The sequence below is a fragment of the Leucopleurus acutus genome (genome assembly GCF_964270905.1).
Source record: "Leucopleurus acutus genome assembly, chromosome: 1".
NCBI lineage: Eukaryota > Metazoa > Chordata > Mammalia > Artiodactyla > Delphinidae > Leucopleurus > Leucopleurus acutus.
Window position 1 is genome coordinate 84260459 of NC_139142.1, and position 21240 is coordinate 84281698.

At 40.5% G+C, this 21240-nt stretch overlaps 1 protein-coding gene across 1 annotated transcript in view; it reads left to right on the forward strand.

Moving 5' to 3' along the window:
- The window catches only part of RTF1 (RTF1 homolog, Paf1/RNA polymerase II complex component), a gene marked incomplete at its 5' end in the record, with an annotated part of 47286 nt that overhangs the window by 24776 nt on the left and 1270 nt on the right, over positions 1–21240 (forward strand). The window contains 13 exons of the mRNA XM_082846200.1: positions 525–729; positions 8192–8306; positions 8984–9095; positions 14594–14729; positions 15222–15399; positions 16926–17008; positions 18173–18260; positions 18368–18475; positions 19059–19136; positions 19665–19786; positions 19937–19994; positions 20447–20524; positions 20998–21093. Coding sequence (XP_082702326.1) covers positions 525–729; positions 8192–8306; positions 8984–9095; positions 14594–14729; positions 15222–15399; positions 16926–17008; positions 18173–18260; positions 18368–18475; positions 19059–19136; positions 19665–19786; positions 19937–19994; positions 20447–20524; positions 20998–21093 — 1457 coding nt within the window. The remainder of the gene's footprint in view (positions 1–524; positions 730–8191; positions 8307–8983; positions 9096–14593; positions 14730–15221; positions 15400–16925; positions 17009–18172; positions 18261–18367; positions 18476–19058; positions 19137–19664; positions 19787–19936; positions 19995–20446; positions 20525–20997; positions 21094–21240) is intronic.

Below are 21240 nucleotides of genomic sequence, written 5' to 3' on the forward strand. Positions count from 1 at the left end.
TATGTCAGATAATGCTATTTCTTAAATGTTAAATTTCCTGAGTTTGATCATTGTATACTTGGTTATATAAGAGACTGTCCTTTTTACAAGAAGTATTTAGGGGTGAAAGGTCACAATCTCTGCAGCTTACTCTCAGTTCAGCAAAATAAATGATAAAAATGTATAAATTGTTTTATGTTTGTAGACAGAAAGTGAACTGGCGATGTTAACAGTGGGTGAACCTAAGTAACAGATGTACGGGAGTTGAATTATTCTTGCAACTTTTTTCTGTAGGTCTGTAATTTTTTCAAAATACAAAAGTCAAATTAAAAAGATCATGTTGGTTTCTTAATCCAGCCTAAGTTTCTGTAACCTGTGTTTGCATTTGCCAAAGGCAGACCAAGCGTTTTCCCAAGGGAGGTGAGATGACCATGTTCCACTTCACCTAGAAGAGCCAAGGGGTAATGATTATCAACACTGTGGGGCCACCTGTGGCTCTGTCTTCTGCAGCATCACCTAATCTTGTGTTTGGTCCTTTGTTGCAGGTGAAGTGTCAGATTCTGACAGCAACAGCTCCTCCTCCAGTTCAGATTCAGACTCTTCCTCAGAAGATGAGGAATTCCATGATGGCTATGGAGAAGACCTCATGGGAGATGAGGAAGACAGGGCCCGTCTGGAACAGATGACAGAAAAGGAGAGAGAGCAAGAACTGTTCAACCGCATAGAGAAGAGGGAGGTGTTAAAAAAAAGGTAAAGTGGTAGTCTTAATGATAAAATAAAATAATAAAGTAATTTCCCAAAGTTCACATTTGGAGCCCTGTCTTCACAGGATTCAAGACTTGAAATTTCTTCTCATTATTTATGAGTTAGGAATCTGACTATCCTCCCAGCATGCTTTTTGTATTTTTTTAAGCTCAAATGTTAAATTGCATTTTGATATACAAAGCTGCTTCAGTATTTTGGATTACTTTTGCCATATTTAAATGGCAGAAGTTTTTCCTTATCTCCTAACAGAATTTCAAGGTGAAAATAAACTTGACTTTGTCTCAGGAGATAAAATAGTCCTCACAATTTGGATCCTTCCCTACCTACCTAATATTGCGAAATAAACAGAAGCATTTTCCTTGGCAGCAGTTAGTCCCATTTCATCTGGGAGCCTGTCTGTCCCTTCTGGAGACCATATTAAGTCTGGTGAGTTATTCTAGACAAGAATGTTTGGCTTTCAGTCAGCAGCAAGTAATAGACATTTGTTTTGAGTGTGAATGCTTCCACGGTTACCTGTATTGGAACAAACAGGACTTAAGAAACTACCACAGTTGCCACATGGTTAAGAATGACTTCTGAAATTTGTATTTTTGAATTGGGGAGAGCATAACAAGAGGTTCTCATATAAGGCCAATAGGGCCCTATGATAAAATCACAAAGTAGCTTAAGAGTAGTGGGTGGCTGATCTCAAACTTGGGTTTTTTATTTTTCACCTTATATGAATGAAGCAGTTGACTGACTGATTCTGTGACTTTTTTAGTGATTGGAAGAATGTTTACAATGATGATAATTAAGACAGAAGTTCAGAGCCAATCACAGAAAATGGAGGTTTTTGTAGCTCATTTGTTTAGCTGCAAGGCAGTACAATACGGTAACTCAGAAACTTTCTCCATGTTTTTAATGTAAACACCATTAGCATCCTGTTTTATAGCCAGCAACACCAGTAGTGAGGTATCATTTTTGGTTGTTAGATTCTTCATCTATTCTAGAGCTTCCTCTTTTTTTATTAAAAAAGATTTTTTTTTTTTTAAAGGTAAGTGCAGGCAGCATAAAGGTAGCTTGGTTGTGCAAAGAGCACTGACATTTTCCATCAGAAAGTCTAGGCTCAGGACTTCCCTGGTGGTCCAGCGGTTAAGGATCTGCCTTCCAATGCAGGGGATGCGGATTCCATCTCTGGTCAGGGAACTAAGATCCCACGTGCCGCAGGGCAACTAAGTTTGCGTGCTCTAGAGCCTGCACGCTGCCACAGCTACTGAGCCCGTGTGCTCTGGAGCCCGTGCGCCACAAGGAAACATCCCACATGCCACAACGAAGATCCCGTGTGCTGCAACTAAGACCCAATGCAGCCAAATAAATATTTTTTTAAAAAAAGAAGAAGAAAGAAAATCTAGGCTCAAGTCAAACTCACTGGCCAGGTTATCTGAATTAGTCACTTACCCTCCTCATTCCTCAGCTTTCTCGTTGGGGATTGTTGTAAGTCTTCAGTGAGATAATACATATAAGAACATAATGTAAATATAAGCTGTTAACTTTTTTAAAATTGAAGTATAGTTGATGTACAATATTATATAAGTTACAGATGCATAATTTAGTGATTCACAGTTTTTAAAGGTTATACTCCACTTATAGTTATTATAAAATATTGGCTATATTCCCTGTGTATATCCTTTAGCTTATTTTATCCTTTAGCTTATTTTATACATAATAGTTTGTACCTCCTAATCCTTTAGCTTATTTTATATATATCCTTTAGCTTATTTTATATCCTTTAGCTTATTTTATACATAATATCCTTTAGCTTATTTTATACATAATAGTTTGTACCTCCTAATCCCCTACCCCTATATTGCCTCTCCCTGCTTCCTTCTCCCCACTGGTAAGCACTCGTTTGTTCTCTATATCTATGAATCTGTTTCTTTTTTATTATATTCACTAGTTTGTTGTATGTTTTAGATTTCACATATAAGTGATAGCATACAGTGTTTGTTTTTCTGTGTCTGACTTATTTCACGTAGCATAATCTCCTCTGAGTTCATCCATGTTGTTGTAAATGGCAAAGTTTCATTCTTTTTTATGACTGAGTAGTATTCTATTGTATGTATATATACCACATCTTCTTTATCCATTCATTCCATATTTTGGCAATTGCAAATAATACTGCTATGAACATGGCGGTGTATGTGTCTTTTGGAATTAGCATTTTTGTTTTTCAGGTATATACCCAGGAGTGGAATTACTGGGTCATATGGTAGTTCTATTTTTAGGTTTTTCTTTTTTTTTAATATTTTAAAAAGTATTTATTTATTATTACCTTTTGGTTTCTTTTTTTTTAACATCTTTATTGGAGTATAATTGCTTTACAATGGTGTGTTAGTTTCTGCTTTATAACAAATTGAATCAGTTATACATATACATATGTCCCCATATCTCTTCCCTCTGCGTCTCCCTCCCTCCCACCCTCCCTATCCCACCCCTCTAGGTGGTCACAAAGCACTGAGCTGATCTCCCTGTGCTATGCGGCTGCTTCCCACTAGCTATCTATTTTACGTTTAGTAGTGTATATATGTCCATGCCACTTTCTTACTTCGTCCCAGCTTACCCTTCCCCCTCCCCGTATCCTCAAGTCCATTCTCTAGTAAGTCTGCATCTTTATTCCCATCTTGCCCCTAGGTTCTTCATGACCTTTTTTTTTTTTTTAGATTCCATATATGTGTGTTAGCATAAGGTATTTGTTTTTCTCTTTCTGACTTACTTCACTCTGTATGACAGTCTCTAGGTCCATCCACCTCACTACAAATAACCCAGTTTTGTTCCTTTTTATGGCTGTGTAATATTCCATTGTATATGTGTGCCACATCTTCTTTATCCATTCACCTGTTGATGGACACTTAGGTTGCTTCCATGTCCTGGCTATTGTAAGTAGAGCTGCAGTGAACATTTTGGTACATGACTCTTTTTGAATTATGGTTTTCTCAGGGTATATGCCCAGTAATGGGATTGCTGGGTCGTATGGTAGTTCTATTTTTAGTTTTTTAAGGAACCTCCATACTGTTCTCCATAGTGGCTGTATCAATTTACATTCCCACCAACAGTGCAAGAGGGTTCCCTTTTCTCCACACCCTCTCCAGCATTTATTGTTTGTAGATTTTTTGATCATGGCCATTCTGACTGGTATGAGATGATATCTCATTGTAGTTTTGATTTGCATTTCTCTAATGATTAATGATGTTGAGCATCCTTTCATGTGTCTGTTGGCAATCTGTATATCTTCTTTGAAGAAATGTCTATTTAGGTCTTCTGCCCATTTTTGGATTGGGTTGTTTGTTTTTTTGATATTGAGCTGCATGAGCTGGTGTAAATTTTGGAGATTAATCCTTTGTCAGTTGCTTCATTTACAAATACTTATTTATTATTTATTTATTTAGGCTGCACCGGCCTTTAGGTGTGGCACACGGGGTTTAGTTGTGGCATGTATGTGGGATCTAGTTCCCTGACCAGGAATTGAACCCAGGCCCCCTGCATTGGGAGCTCAGAGTCATACCCACTGGACCACCAGGGAAGTCCCTATTCTTAGTTTTTTAAATTATTATTATTATTTATTTTATTTTATTTATTTTTGGCTGCATTGGGTCTTAGTTGAGGCACGCTGGATCTTTCATCGTGACGCGCGGACTCCTCTCTAGTTGTGGCGTGCAGGCTCCAGGGTGCGTGGGCTCTGTAGTTTGCAGCACACGGGGTCTAGTTGAGGCGTGTGGGCTCAGTAGTTGTGGCATGCAGGCTTAGTTGCCCCGCAGCATATAGGATCTTAGTTCCCTGACCAGGAATGGAACCTGCGTCCCCTGCATTGTAAGGCGGATTCATTACCACTGGACCACAAAGGAAGTATCTATTTTTAGAGAAACCTCTGTACTCTTTCCCACAGTGGCTGCGCCAGTTAATTTTCTCCACATCCTCACCAACATTTGTTATTTGTGTTCTTTTTGATGATGGCCGTTCTGACAGGTGTGAGGTAATATCTCACTGGGGTTTTGACTTGCATTTCCTTGATGATTAGCAATGTTGAGATCTTTTCATGTGCCTGTGGGCCATCTGCATTTCCTCTTTGGAAAAATGTCTCTTCAGGTCTTCTGCCCATTTTTTTAATCAGGTTGTTTGTTTTTTTGATGTTGGGTTGTATGAGCTGTTTATATATATATATTTTTTTGATATTAACTGTGTATTGGTCATATCATTTGCAAATATTTTCTCCCATTCAGTAGGTTGTCTTTTTGTTTTGTTGATGGCTTCCTTTGCTATGCAAAAGCTTTTAAGTTTAATTAGGTCCCATTTGTTTATTTTTACTTTTATTTCCTTTGCTTTAGGAGACATCCAAAAAAATATTGCTGCGATTTATGTCAAAGAGTGTTCTGCCTGTGTTTTCCTCTAAGAGTTTTATGGTTTCTGGTCTTACATTTAGTTCTTTAATCCATTTTGAGTTTATTTTTGGATATGGTGTTAGAAAATGTTCTAATTTCATTCTTTTACATGTAGCTGTCCAGTTTTCTCAGCACCTCAGGTATTAACTTTTAAAAATAACTTTATTGAGATGTAGTTTACACACCATAGAATCTACCCATTGAAAGTGGATGAAAGTGGTTCGGTGGTTTTTTACGCATTCATAAAGTTGTGTAGCCATCACCACAATTAATTTCAGAACATTATCATCACCCCAGAAAAAAACCCTGTACTTATTGGTACTCAGTTCCCTCTATTGCTCCTAGCCTTAGGAAGCCACTAACTTACTTTCTGTCTCTATAGATTTGCCTATTTCTGGGCATTTTATATAAATGGAATCATAAATATGTAGTCTTTTGTGCCTGGCTTCTTTCACTTAACATATATTTGAAGTTCATTCATGTAGCATGTATCAGTACTTCATTCCTTTTTATGGCTGAATAATATTCCATTATGTGTATATACCACATTTTATTTATTAATCTGTTTTGATATCTTTGCTGTTGTGGATAGTGCTACTATGAACATTCATGTACAAATATTTGAGTATCTATTTTCAATTCTTTTGGGTATATACATAGGAGTGGAATTGCTCAGTCATATGGTAATTTTATGTTTAACTTTTTGAGAAACCACCAAACTTTTTTCCATAACAGCTGTACCATTTTACATTCCCACCAGCATTATATAAGAGTTCCAGTTTGTCCACATCCTTGCCAACACTTGTTATTTTTTCTTTTTTTGATAATAGCTATCCTGGTAAATGTGAAGTGTCTTATTGTGGTTTTGATTTGCATTTTCCTGTTGACTAATGATGTTTAGAATCTTTTCAAATCCTTGTTGGAGAAATGTCTGTTCAAGTGCTTTGCGTATTTGTTAATTGGGTTATTTGTCTTTTTGTTGTTGAGTTATAAGAGTTCTTTATATATTCTGGTTAGTAGACCCTTATCAGATAACATGATTTGCAAATATTTTCTCCCATTCTGTAGGTTGTATTTTTCACTGTCAAGTATTGTTTAATGCACAAAATTAAAAAATTTTTATGCACAATAAATTTTTTCTTTTCTTGCTGCAGCTTTTGATATCTAAGAATCTTACCAAATCCACGTTCATGAGTAATTTACCTGGATGTTTTCTTGTAAGAGTTTTATAGTTGTAGGTCTTATGTTTAGATCATTGATCCATTTTTTAAAATTTTATATTGGAGTACAGTTGATTTACAATGTTGTGTTAGTTTCAAGTGTACAGCAAAGTGATTCAGTTATACATGTACATATATCTATTCTTTTTCAGGTTCTTTTCCCATACAGGTTGTTACAGAGTATTGAGTAGAGTTCCTCGTACTACACAGTAGGCCTTTGTTGATTATCTGTTTTATGTATAGTAGTGTGTATATGTTAATCCCAACCTCCTAATTTATCCCTCTCCCCCTCATTGATCCATTTTGAGATCATTTTTTGTATATGGTGTGAGGTAAGAGTCCAACTTTATTCTTTGGCATGTAGCTATCCAGTTGTCCCAGTACCACTTGTTGAAGAGACTGTTCTTTCCCCAGTCTTGGCACCATTGTTGAAAATCAGTTGTTCATGGATATATGGATTTATTTGTTGACTGTATTCTGTTCCATTGATCATTATGTTTATGGTTATGCCAGTACCATACTGTTTTGATTACTGTAGCTATGTAGTCAATTTTTAACTTGGGAAGTGTTAAGTCCTCCACCTTTGTTCTTCTTCAAAATTGTTTTGGCTATATGGGGCCCTCTGCATTCCCATAGGAATTTTAGTATCAGCTTATCAATTTCTGCAACAGCAAAAGAAGCAGCTGGGATTTTTATAGGAATTGTGTTGAATCGGTTTATCAAATTTGGAAGTATTGCTATCTAATATTAAGTCTTTTAATCCATGAATGTGATATCTTTCTACTTACTTAGGTATTATTTAATTTCTTTCAACAGTCCTTTAGTTTTGGGTGTGAAAGACTAGCACTTGTTTTGTTAAATTTATTACTAAATATTGTATTCTTTTGGATGCTACTGTAAATGGAATTGTTTTCTTTGTTTTGTTTTTGGATTATTCATTGCAAGTATATAGAAATACAGTTAATTTTTGTATATTGACCCTATTAAGAACTAAGTAAAAAATTTCATAATTGGGTTTATTTTAGAATGTTATGAAAAGAGTTTAATATTTATTTTATTCCTTCCATAAAGTTCCTTAAATTCACACACAAAAAAATAGTTTTGTTTCATAAAAGCCTGCTTTTTGTTACAGGGAGAGAGCCTAGATTGCATTTGTTTAAGAGAATAGCATATTTATTCACATGTTTGCTGGGGTGGAGCTGAGGGAGGCATTTTTCCTAATGAAGAAAGATGGAGAGTGGTGTTTTTAAAATACAGCCTGTGTCTTGACCACCTTAAAAATGTGACAGTGGGGCTTCCCAGGTGGCACAGTGGTTGAGAGTCCGCCTGCCAATGCAGGGGACACGGGTTCGTGCCCCGGTCCGGGAAGATCCCACGAGTCGCGGAGCGGCTAGGCCCGTGAGCCATAGCCACTGAGCCTGCGCATCTGGAGCCTGTGCTCCGCAACAGGAGAGTGGCTCTCTGTGGCTTCATTATGTTTCTAATGGGACACCATTGGAGTTGATCCAAGAATCAACTATTTTCTTCCATTATGTGAAGTTGAAGAAGAGCAGTGCGTTACCAACAGGATACAACAGTATCCTCAGTATTCTCTCATTTTAAGTCTATTCCACCTTAATGCTTTCAAGTACTTCTGGTGTATTTATATTCAATATTTCTAATGTACTTATAAGATACATTGGAGTTTCTTACAGGAAACCAAAACATTTATTAACTCCTTCCCCGCACTTAATTCCTTTCTCCTATCTAATAGAAATCAGTCTACAAATATTTCATTGTCACTTAAAAACCAAATAAATATATTTTAAACAGATTTGAAATCAGGAAAAAACTGAAAACAGCCAAAAAGAAAGAAAAGAAAGAAAAAAAGAAAAAGCAAGAAGAGGAGCAGGAAAAGAAGAAACTGACACAGATTCAAGAATCTCAGGTAGGAGATTCAATAGTCCTTGTTATCCAAAGAATAAAACCTCTATTTTGAGTGTGTATGTGTGTTTATATAAAAGATGGGTTTATATTAATCAGCCTAGGTCAGTTAGTGCAAGACTGTTTATGTACTATCTTCATCTTATAGGTTTCATTAATCTCTGGACATATCATTTCACCATTAGCTGTGCTGTTTAACTCCATGGGAATTCTACTCAAGTCTGCATGTAAAAAGCAGCTCATTGGTGTGTGAGCACTCCTTAAGGGAAAGTTTGTAAACTTCCTGTCCTGGGTAGCTGAATCGGTTATGATGTTTACTCAGGTGTATGTCATCCTGGACTTGGTAATAAATGTAGCTGGGAAAATTAGTCATCTCTGCATTTATCACAAAAAGCTTTGTTGACAGTATTAACATATATTAGCTGTGATCTAGGGAGTCCTTCCAGAAAGTGTTTATCTTATACTTCTTAGGCTTTCTGTTTATTAGGCAGGTAAGACAAGGACTGACTTTACTGCTCTATCCTCTTTGTCCACAAGAGGATGCTCTCTCCTCTTAAGCAAATTTCAATTTCTGCAACCAATATAGATTCACATTGGAGAACTAAATGATTTTTAGGTATAGAGAATATTATCATCAGCTGTTGGTAAAAAGAGCCATCCTACATATTTTTCCCTTCCCAGGTAACATCCCATAACAAGGAACGACGTTCCAAACGGGATGAGAAACTAGATAAGAAATCTCAAGCCATGGAGGAGCTAAAAGCAGAGCGAGAAAAACGGAAGAACAGAACAGGTAGGTGGGGAAAATGTGATGGCTACTTTGTGTCTTTGATCATATGATTTAACTTCCTGATGCCAATTTTTATTTTTCCCCCTTTTTAGCTCTCTAGTATAGGCAGTTCCAAACACATACAGAGAATAGTGTAATGAAACTCCATGAACCCATCCTCCAACTTCAGCAGTCAACTCATAGCCAATCTTATTAAATCTATACTGCCCTCTTCCTTTGGGTTATTTTGAAGTAAATCCCAGCATCATCATATTTCAACCATAAATATTTCAGTATGTGTCTCTAAAAGATAAGGACTCCTATTTTAAATGTAACTACAGTGCCATTACTATACCTAAAAAATAGTAACAAATATTTTCTCCCAGTCTGTAGGTTGTCTTTTCATTTTATTTATGGTTTCCTTGGCTGTGCAAAAGCTTATAAGTCTGATTAGGTCCCATGTGTTTATTTTTGCTTTTATTTCTTCCCTTTTAAAAAATTATTTATTTATTTATTTTTGGCTGCATCAGGTCTTAGTTGTGGCATGCAGGATCTTTCATTGTGGCGTGTGGGCTTCTCTCTGGTTGTGGCGCGTGGGCTCTGTAGTTGCAACACACAGGCTCTCTAGCTGTGGCATGTAGGCTCAGTAGTTGCAGCATGCGGACTTAGTTGCCTGGTGGCATGTGGGATCTTCGTTCCCTGACCAGGGATCAAACCCACATACCCTGCACTGGAAGGTGGATTTTTAACTACTGGACCACCAGGGAAGTCCCTACTTTTATTTCTATTGCTTTGGGATACTGACCTAAGAAAACATTGGTACGATTTATGTCAGAGAATGTTTTGCCTGTGTTCTCTTCTAGGAGTTTTATGGTGTCATGTCTTATATTTAAGTCTTTAAGCCACAAAATGGTGATATTCTAATGTATCGTTCTTTCTTCATTTATTATCTGGTATGCTTCTGGAAAGAGAAACTTCTCATCAGCTATTCAGTTACTACCAGGGACATTTTGTATAGGAAAGGCAGAGTAAATTCTTGCCTTTTTTTCCCCCTTTTATTTACTAGTTTTCAAAAGAATGAGATAGTTCCTTGGCAAACTCCAAAGATAACCAGTGAAATTTGTTTATTTTGAATATCCCTGTGAACTCATGGATTTTAACATACTTTATGGGTTTTTTAATATAAATTTATTTATTTTTATAAATTTATTTATTTATTTTTTGGCTGCATTGGGTCTTCTTTGCTGCATGCGGGCTTTCTCTAGTTGTGAGCAGGAGCTACTCTTCGTTGCAGTGCACGGGCTTCTCATTGCGGTGGCTTCTCCTGTTGCGGAGCATGGGCTCTAGGTGCACGGGCTCAGTAGTTGTGGCTTGCAGGCTCAGTAGTTGTGGTGCACGGGCTTAGTTGCTCCTCAGCATGTGGGATCTTCCCAGACCAGGGCTTGAACCCGTGTCCCCTGCATTGGCAGGCAGATTCTTAACCATTGCGCCACCAGGGAAGACCCCATACTTTATGTTTTTACTCCATTGCAATTATTATTATTATTGTTGAGACTCAAATTGTCTTATCTTCAAGCAGTTGTAGCCTGTGTCCTTTTTTTTTGTTTTTTTTTTTTTTTTGTAGCCTGAGTCCTTTTGATGTGAAACCCCAGTAGTCTTTAATAGCTTTCTTGCTTTCTGGATTTGGAATCAGACATTTCTCTAAGGAGCCCTGGGTTTTTTTTGGTTTTGGGTGGGGTTTTTTTTCTCATGAGAAATTGTATTTAGACACCATAGTCTAGACGCAGGAGTGCAACTGGGTTGGTTATTATTTCTAAGTCTTTTCAGTGTCCACAGCTAGGATTTTTTTTTTTTTTAAGAATTTATTTTGAGCCTCATACTGGTATGTCCATTTCAAAACCAGGATACCAAGTTTTTTTGTTTTGTTTTGATTTATAGCAACTTTCTTAAGGTATAATTAAGGTACCATACTGTTTACTCATTTAAAGTATACAAGGCAATGGCTTGTAGTATATTCACAGCTGTGTGGTAAAACTCAATGAGTTTTAAGATGTTTCATTACCCCAGAAAGAAACCCTATATCCCTTAACTGTCACCCCCCTCTACGGACCTGTTATCTCCCAGCCCTAGGCAACCACTGGTCTACTTTCTGTCACTATAGACTTGCCTATTCTGGGCATTTCATATAAATGGACTCATACAATATATGATCTCTTGTGTCTGGCTTCTTTCACGTAGCATGCTTTCTAGGTTCATCCATGTTGTAGCACGTAACAATACTTCTTTTATGTCTGAATAATATTCCATTGTATGGATATACACATTTATCCGTTCACCTTTTGAGGGACACTGGGTTGTTTCCACTTTGTGACTATTATGAATAATGCTGCTCTGAGCATTTATAGTGGAATTGTTAAAGCATATGGTAACTCTGTGTTTGACTTTTTTTTTTTTTTGCGGTACGCGGGCCTCTCACTGTTGTGGCCTCTCCCGTTGCGGAGTACAGGCTCCGGACGCGCAGGCTCAGCGGCCACAAGCCTAGCCGCTCCGCGGCATGTGGGATCTTCCAGGACCGGGGCACGAACCCGTGTCCCCTGCATCGGCAGGCGGACTCTCAACCACTGCGCCACCAGGGAAGCCCTGTGTTTGACCTTTTGAGAAACTGCCAGGCTGTTTTCCAAGAGGCTTAACCATTTTGCATTCTCAGCAGCAACTTATGAGGGTTCCACTCTTTCCACATCCTCACTAACACTTGTCATTGTCTTTATGATTATAACCATTTTAGTGAGCATGAAGTGGTATCTTGTTGTGGTTTTGATTTGCGTTTTCCTAATGACTGGTGATGTTGAGTATCTTTTTGTATGCTTATTGGCCATTTGGATATCTTCTTTGATGAAATGTCTAGTCAAGTCCTTTGCCCATGTTTTAATCAAGTTCTTTGGTTCTTGTTGAGTTGTAAGACTTTTAAAATTATTTTGAATATTAATTCTTTATCAGAGACACGATTTACAGATATTTTCTCCCATTCTCCCATAGGTTGTCCGTTCACTCTTTAATAGTGTCATTTGATGCATAAGTTAATTTTGGTGAAGTACTGTTTGCCTTCACTTTTTTTTCTTTTGTTGCCTGTACTTTTGGTGTCACATCCAATAAATCATTGCTAAATCCAGTGTCATAAAGCTTTCCCCTGTTTCCTTTGAAGAGTTTGATAGTTTTAGCTCTTAAATTTAGGTCTTTGATCCAGGGACTTCCCTGGTGGTTCAGTAGTTAAGACTCCATGCTGCCAGTGTTGGGAACCCGGATTTGATCCCTGGTCAGGGAACTAGATCCCGTATGCCGCAACGAAGATCCTGCACGTGGCAACGAAGATCCCATGTGCCACAACTAAGACCCGGCGCAACCAAAAGAAAACAAAAAAAATGATCTTTGGTCCATTTGAGTTAATTTTTGTATACGGTGTAAGGTTAGAGTCCACTTTTTTTTTTTTTTTTTTTTGGCATGTGGGATATCCAGTTTTCCCAGCACAAGTTTGTTTTCGGTTTTTTTGTTTTGTTTTCTTTTTTAATATTTATTTATTTATTTGGCCGCATTGAGTCTTAGTTGCGGCACACAGGATCTTCGTTGCCATGTGCAGTATCTTCGTTGCAGCATGAGAGATCTTTAGTTGCGGCATGCAGGCTTCTTAGTTGAGGCATGTGGGGTATAGTTCCCTGACCAGGGATCAAACCCGGGGCCCCTCCATTGGGAGCACAGAGTCATAGCACTGGACCACCAGGGAAGTACCACAGCACAAGTTTGTTTTTTGTTTTTCTTTTGTTTTTTATAAATTTATTTATTTTTGGCTGCACTGGGTCTTTGTTGCTGTGTGCGGGCTTTCTCTAGTTGTGGCAAGCGGGGGCTACTCTTCATTGCAGTGCGTGGACTTCTCATCGCGGTGGCTTCTCTTGTTGCGGAGCACGGGCTCTAGGTGCGTGGGCTTTAGTAGTTGTGGCACGCAGGCTCAGTAGTTGTGGCTCACAGGCTCTAGAGCACAGGCTCAGTAGTTGTGGCGCACGGGCTTTGTTGCTCCACGGTATGTGGGATCTTCCCGGACCAGGGATTGAACCCATGTCCCCTGCATTGGCAGGCAGATTCTTAACCACTGCGCCACAAGGGAAATCCTCCCACCCCAGCACAAGTTTTTGAAATGACTGTCATTTCCCTATTGATTGGCCTTGACACCCTTGTTGGGAATCTTCTGACCATATATGCAAGGGTTTATTTCTGGGCTCTCTATTTCATTGGTCTGTATGTCTGTCTTTTGAATGACTATGTTTTAAAGTCACTTGTTGGGAGTTCCCTGGTTGTCTAGTGGTTAGGATTCAGCGCTTTAACTGCCGTGGCCTGGGTTCAATCCCTGACCAGGGGAATGAGATCTTACAAGCCCCACAGTCAAAAAAAAAACCAACACAAAACACTTGTTATAGTTGTTTTTTGTGTGGTTGTGCCATCAAATGAGTACTTTGTTTTATTTTGCTTGTGATCTGTAGAGATGACTTATTGTTCTGTTCTATGATTATACACGATGCAAGGTTCCAAAGTCAAATCTAATAAGCAAGGTATATTCCGAGAAATTTAGCATCTATAGCCTTCTCTTTCACCCCTTGCCTCCCTCCCATAGTAGATGACCACTTAAAAAAATTTTTTTATATCCTTCCTTTTTATTTTTTAAACAAAAGGACACAGATTCACCCTCCATCTTAGATTAATGTTAGTGCATTATACACACTTCTCTCTGCCTTGCTTTTTTCACTTAACCATATATTCTAAAGATAACTCCTTAGTTTTTATGTTAAGCAATGGTTAGTAGATTACCTGTTTTTGTAAATAATTTTAGTGGAATACAATGATGCCCATTTTTTCATAATTGTGACTACTTTCTGTCTACAGTAGCAAAGTTGAGTAGTTGATACAGTGACCATATAATGCCTATCCTAAAAATATTTATGTGTTCATTTAAAACATTTTCTGACTCAGGATGCAGTGTAAGGCTCGGCTCTTTCCTTTTTTTACAGCTGCAGCGTAGTTCATTGGGTGGATGTGCTAGAGGTGATTCAGCCACTCCCCTTTGTGGACATTTGGGTTGTTTTCAGTCTCCTGCTATTACAAATAGTACTGTAAACTCAAAGTAAGTTTTTCCTGAAAGACTCTCTGAAGACATCTTAAGTTTATCCCCAATTTTCCTGCCAATCTTCAAGTGCCTTGAGAGATATAAAAGACAGCTGTCAGAGTTGGTGACCCTTTTTGCCCACTTAGTGACAGTCTTCCAGCCCTTTTTTTTTTTTGTCTACCGCGGCTTGACATTCGGTGTGACTTAAACTTTCTGGTTAACGTACCTGTTAACACAAGTAATCACAAACCAGGCCAGAGAGGATGGAGCTGTCTATTGAGTCCTTTTCCATGTTCCAGTTCTTTTTCAGGGATGAAAGATGTTTCAGCTTCTTATTGAGAGAATCTAGGTAAACATTTCCTCTTTTTTTAAGCTGAGCTCCTCGCCAAGAAACAGCCATTAAAAACCAGTGAGGTGTACTCTGACGATGAGGAGGAGGAGGAAGATGACAAGTCCAGTGAAAAGTCAGACCGCTCATCCCGAACATCGTCATCTGATGAAGAAGAGGAGTAAGCTGTGTACATTTTGGTCTAGTAGTCAGGATAGGTGGTTCTTTGGGGAAAGGCTTAGTGTAGTTTCCAAATTTCCCCTGTTCGGGTGACGAACTTTGGTTTGGTTCCATACCCTGAATTGCCGAGCTGGGTTCCCCAGCACACCAGCCCAAACATATACTTCTGCTGTTGGCTCTTAGCCTGTACCCCTGCACATTTTATCATGGCCAGGCGGGTAGGAGCTGCCTTCATGTCACCCTCAGATTGGCCAGGAGCTTCCATTAGTTTTCCTAGTCTGATAGGTTATCTGGGATGGCAGCCTCATTTGAGACAGTTCACACTACTGGTTAGGAATAGGATTCTAGTCCCACTTTCCTGTTGCTTCATTTATTTCTCCTACTGTATGAAATCACACATACTTCAGTTAAGTTTTAAGAAGTTGGTATTATTTATTTACCTTGATCTGTTTTTATGATGCACATTTTTCCCAGTGTCCTTTGTTCCTCACAGGAAAGAAGAGATCCCTCCAAAATCACAACCGGTCTCCTTACCAGAGGAACTGAATCGGGTTCGATTATCACGGCATAAGCTGGAACGTTGGTGTCACATGCCCTTCTTTGCTAAAACTGTCACAGGATGTTTTGTACGGATTGGCATTGGAAACCACAACAGCAAACCAGTTTACCGGGTTAGTATTTCTTTCCTTGGACAATTGTCCATGTTTTATGTTTTAAATATAATGATTCTTAGCTAGGAGTAGGAACTACTGAACAAATCTGTCACTTTTCCCATTTGATGGGAAAATAGACTCCAATTGAGATGCCCTTAGAGCAGTGACAGTCTGAGCCAACCAGAGATCTATTGTGACCTGCTGCCAGGAGGAGTACTTGGAGCCCAAGGGTTTAGATTTAGAACAATTTTCTCTATCCTCCTTTCATGTAGATGTGAGAAGGCAGACACTTAACGAAGTATTTTTCAAGAGTTATGTAAGCTGGAAGATTTGTTCATTTGAAAAATAAATAAATGAAAAATTTCCATGTTACATACTAAGTGACTTCTGGAACAAGGAGTTATATTGAGGTTTGAAAAATGATGAACAGGGACTTCCCTGGTGGCACAGTGGTTAAGAATCCGCCTGCCAGCATGGGGGACGCGGGTTCGAGCCCTGGTCCGGGAAGATTCCGTATGCCATGGAGCAACTAAGCCCGTGCGCCGCAACTACTGACCTTGCACTCTAGAGCCTGCAAGCCACAACTACTGAGCCTGTGAGCCACAACTACTGAGCCCGTGCGCCTAGAGCCTGTGCTCCACTACAAGAGAAGCCACCGCAGTGAGAAGCCTGCGCACCACAACGAAGAGTAGCCCCTGCTCTCCGCAACTAGAGAAGAGCCCATGCGCAGCAACGAAGACCCAATGCAGCCAAAAATTAATTTTTTTTTTTTAAAAAAAGAATCTGCCTGCCAATGGAGGGGACATGGGTTTGAGCCCTGGTCCGGGAAGATCCCACATGCTGTGGAGCAACTAAGCCTGTGCACCACCACAACTACTGAAGCCTGTGCTCCACACAAAGAGAAGCCATCGCAATGAGAAGCCCTCGCACCTCAACGAAGAGTAGACCCCACTTGCTGCAACTAGGAAAAGACCACACGCAGCAACAAAGACCTGATGCAGCCAAAAATAAATTAATTAATTTTTTTAAAAAAAACCTCCAACCTAATAGAGATTATCTTGTGAGTTCCAGCTCTGCTTCTGTGGTCTAGATGACTAGAACATAGCTGTTTGATTTTTTGTTTGTTTGTTTTGTTCTGGGTTGTTTGGTTTTAAGGTGTTTTGCCTCCTTCTGTGAGGACCAGGGGCCATGTCATGTCCCAAAAACCTTGGCAACAGAAACAGACCTCATGGTCTTCACACTTGATTGATAAAACTGACCTCTGAAATCCAGGTGCACCCCTTAGTAAGGTAGAATTAAGTTGGAGGGGAAGCTTCCAACACCCCACCAGGCTAACTGCCTCCTCGCCTGGCGCTTGCTTAACTCTGGGCACAGGTGCCTGGCCGTCTGAGTTCTAAGCCTGAGAAAGATGCCCAGAACACCTGGCAGCTGTGGGCTTCTCTCAGTGCGGGGTCACTCATCTGCACTCATGAAGATGGAGCCAGAGGGTGGGGTGGAGAGCTCTGAAAGAGTCTGTTGTGATTGGTGTCTCTGTCCTCACTTAGGTTGCTGAAATCACGGGTGTAGTGGAAACCGCCAAAGTTTACCAGCTTGGTGGCACCAGAACAAACAAAGGGCTACAGCTACGGTAGGAGAGGGGCTTCCATGGCAGCTTCTGCTCCCGTGCAAACAGGCACTGCCTGTTGCGGCTGTTATTCACTCCCAGTGTGATGTTTCTTGTTACAGTAATATTGTTTGTGTTATCCCCGCAGGGGACTTGGAGGGAAACTTGTATTCTGCCTTTGCCTATAGGGAAAGTAGGATATATCTCTCTCATAGGGGAAGTCAGGGATATGGAGCAGTGGGACACATAGAAGGAAAATGTCAGATTGCGAGACCCCCTCCTCCCAGAATCCTGCAGGCATTCCTCGGTGAGCATGGTCAGGAGGCTTGCTTCTGGTCCTGGCTCCATCACTAACTAACTTGATCTTTCACAAGCCAGGTTACCTTTTTGGACTTGGTTTCTGCTTCAATAGCATGATATTGACTGAATGCTGGCTACATGCCACAGTTCTAGGCATCAGGATAGAAGCGAGAACAAAAGACACACACAAATCCCTATCCTCTTGGAGCCTGAAAATTCTAAAGGCCCTATATGGGAAGCAATAGAAGTAGCTTGCCAGGTGACTGCAAATAGTGGGTCATAGACAAGGCTCTGCCATGGCCTTACTTGGCCTCTCTGGTCTCTCTGTTCCCTTCTCCCATTCCCATCATTTCTCCTGGACTGTTTGAAAAGAGCCAGTTGGTGTGGGCAGCAGCCATGACATGCTGAAAGTGACTGTCTCTGGGAGGATGACACTGACTCACGTGGCCAGCACAGGAGTCAGTAGAACGGCAGTGTTCTTTCTAGGGATAGAGCTTCCTTGTCATTCAGATATCTATGTAATATTTCATATTCTTGATGCCAGTTGACTGTGATGGATTTTATTGTAAATGGACTTTTGAAGCACTGGCCAAATCCACTTGTTTCCGGGGCTCACTTTGATTTTTAGTCCCTGCTGCCCGTTAGAACAACCTGGGAGGGGCTTTTTGTGTGTACAATTTCAGTGCCTGGTTCCTACTCCCAGAGATTCTGATTCAGTTGATCTAGAGTGGTGCTTTGGCACTAGAAGTTTTGTAAATATTCCTAGATGATTCTAAAGGGTAGCTAGGATGGAAACCCACAGAGACAGGTGGTGTACAGTCTGGTGGGGTTGCTCTTCTGGCGCTGCAGTCAACATACCCATTCCTGAAGCTGCTCTTTTTTGTGTAGGCACGGCAGTGACCAGCGAGTGTTCCGCCTAGAGTTTGTCTCAAACCAGGAGTTTACCGAAAGCGAATTCATGAAGTGGAAAGAAGCGGTAAGTGGACAGACAGCACCTCCCTAGCAGTTGTTGATGAAAACACTGAGAGAGCCTCTTTCCAAAACCCTTTATCATAAATAACCTTTTATCATGTTTTGGTCCAGATGTTCTCTGCTGGCATGCAGTTGCCCACTCTAGATGAAATCAATAAGAAGGAATTATCTATTAAAGAAGCTCTTAATTATAAATTCAATGACCAGGACATTGAAGAGGTAAGAAACCTGGTACCCCAGAGTCCGGAGGCTCATCAAGAACCAGTGTTAGAGAAGATCATGCCTTTCTTTTCTTTCCTGTATCTTGACATTTTTGGCTCTGCTACTGTTGGGTGAGAAAGAGGGAATACTAATATCGCTACCTTATTATTTATAGTTCATCAAGATTTTCTCCATACATTCTCACTTGAAGTCATAGACTAAGGAAGTGTATTCAGGGTTCAGGAATCTGTATTCTTCTTCTAGGCTTGGTCCTTTAAGAGTTTTCTTTTTCCAAAACATTTTGGTAAAATTCCTTGATCTCTGTTCGCTTGGACAGTGGCTAGCCTGACAGCGCAAGGTCCTTGGGCTGCTGCTGTTTATTGGTGCATGTTTCTTCCCACTATCCCAGAAGAATCTCCGTGACCCCGGAAGCAGCATAGCATCCCTTGGAATGAACTCAATCTCTCTGTGGGGCATGGCATTGCTATAGGAAGAGCAGCCCCCGTTTAACTAGCTGCTTACCTCCAAAATGGGCTCACCTATCTTGCCTACAGAACTAATTTAGAAATACCTCACTGCTGGTATCTCCTCTCTGGTACAGATTGTAAAAGAGAAAGAAAGATTCAGGAAAGCTCCACCCAACTATGCTATGAAGAAAACACAGCTCCTAAAGGAAAAGGTGAGGACTTGTGGTTGAACCTCTCTCCCTGTCCTGTAAGGAGATGTGGAAATCAAACTTGTTCACCGTCTTTCAAGTTAGTAGTGGCAGGATTGGGAGAAAATGCTGAGCTCAAAGGTAAGCAACAGTGCTTTCTTGGCACCTGGGCAGCATCCTTTGGCTGTTTTCCTTTCTATAAATTGAAACTGATCTTGCTTGTTCCATTTTCCTCACTTTCTAGTCACTTTAGTTTCGTGTGTAATAAGATAGACCCCAGGGTAGTATCAGCACTGGGTCTGAACAGACGAATGGTATTGCCGAGCCCAGCTGCGGTGGGTGGTTTTCCGTTCTTCACATCAGGGTGGGGTGAGCCTTGTTAGGCTGAGTTAGCCATGTGGGGCCTGGGTTCTACGGTGTTTGTTTTCAGTACTCTTTCACACCTCCTGTCATTTGTTCATCATGTGAGGTATCTTGCCTGTGCTGGAAGTAATGGGACACTTAATATAGAGCCAGTCATAGCCAGAATCTCACATGTCTCTCTATGTGCAGGCCATGGCTGAGGACCTGGGGGATCAGGACAAGGCCAAACAAATCCAAGACCAGCTGAACGAGCTGGAGGAACGAGCAGAGGCCCTGGACCGCCAGCGGACCAAGAACATATCTGCGATCAGGTGTGTTACAGATCCTTGGTCCACACAGGCGAGCCTGTGGCCTTGTACGCACTGTGCCCCAGTGGCTCCACGTATCTCCGGGGTGAGGACTCAGTGGTCCCCTCCCTCCTTTCACAGCCCACTGACTCATGCCTCTTACTCACCCCACAGTTACATCAACCAGCGGAACCGGGAGTGGAACATTGTGGAGTCTGAGAAGGCCCTTGTGGTGAGTAAGACAACTTTATCTGGATCACTGAAAATAATTTTAATTAATAAAACAATATGTAATAAAACAATATGTAATCTTTTCTGTATCTTGCTTGAGTTTATCTTTCAATTATTGAAGTAACGTGTACACTTAACACACACATAGTTTCTCTGTAGGCACACATACAAGCACATAAGTTATTAATTTATAACAAAAAGCAGCAGTCTTCTACCCTGTCTTACCCGTCCCCTAGATTCTACTCCATGCGTATTCATTTTTATCAGTTTCCAGTCTTTTTCTTTTGGTTGTTGCCCCCATAATCTGCTCTGGTGTTCTTAAAGGGAAAAGGACGATAGACAGCCTTTGACCTTTTTTAGGACCTTGCAGACTGTTATTTATATGTAAGCTTACGATGAATGAGAGGCGGGGGGCAGGAGATACAGTTCTGTAATACATGCTCTCTGTTTCAGGCTGAAAGTCACAACATGAAAAACCAACAGATGGATCCTTTTACCAGGCGACAGTGTAAACCTACCATCGTTTCTAATGTGAGTGCCTAGAGAGGACGTTTTTAGTCAGGACCTAGATTCTGGGACATAAAATGAATTCCATTAGGAGATTAATAAAGAAGTTAAAAATAATATTGTCTTAGTGGGATTTGCTTGCCTCAAACTCTTGGGTCTGGATACTTCCTTTTTTTATCTTACTCTAGGACATACAGGTAGTGAAAACCTGGCATGGATTTGTAGAAACCTATGGACTAACCGCCTATGCCAGGGCAGGTTTACCAGTGCAGCAGAGGTGAGGAATGTGTAGGCTGAAGCGCCTAGCTAGGGCCCGTCTGGGCTGGGCTTCAAAGCTTTTAATTGCCCCTTTTTGCAGTGTGGAGGAAAACCCCACTGATCTGCTGATGGGCCCACTGTGGTGCCTGTGATGTTAGTGGTGGTAGGTGGGACAGAAGCCGGTGGTAGGACTGTGTGAGTGTTGAACAATCTCTAAAATAACTTGCATTGTCTCTCAGTCCAGAGACCCGGCTGTTCAAGCTGCCATATTGGCCCAGCTGAACGCAAAATACGGTTCTGGAGTGTTACCAGATGCTCCAAAGGAAATGAGCAAGGCAAGTATATTACTGGAGCTCGGCCGCTGGTCCAGACACCAGAGGCACTTCCTGGGTCGGGTTTGATTGTCCCCACCTGGAGGAACGTGGCGTCCCACTTGCAGTCCTTTCTCCATCCTCATTATTTACAAATGTAATAAACAACTA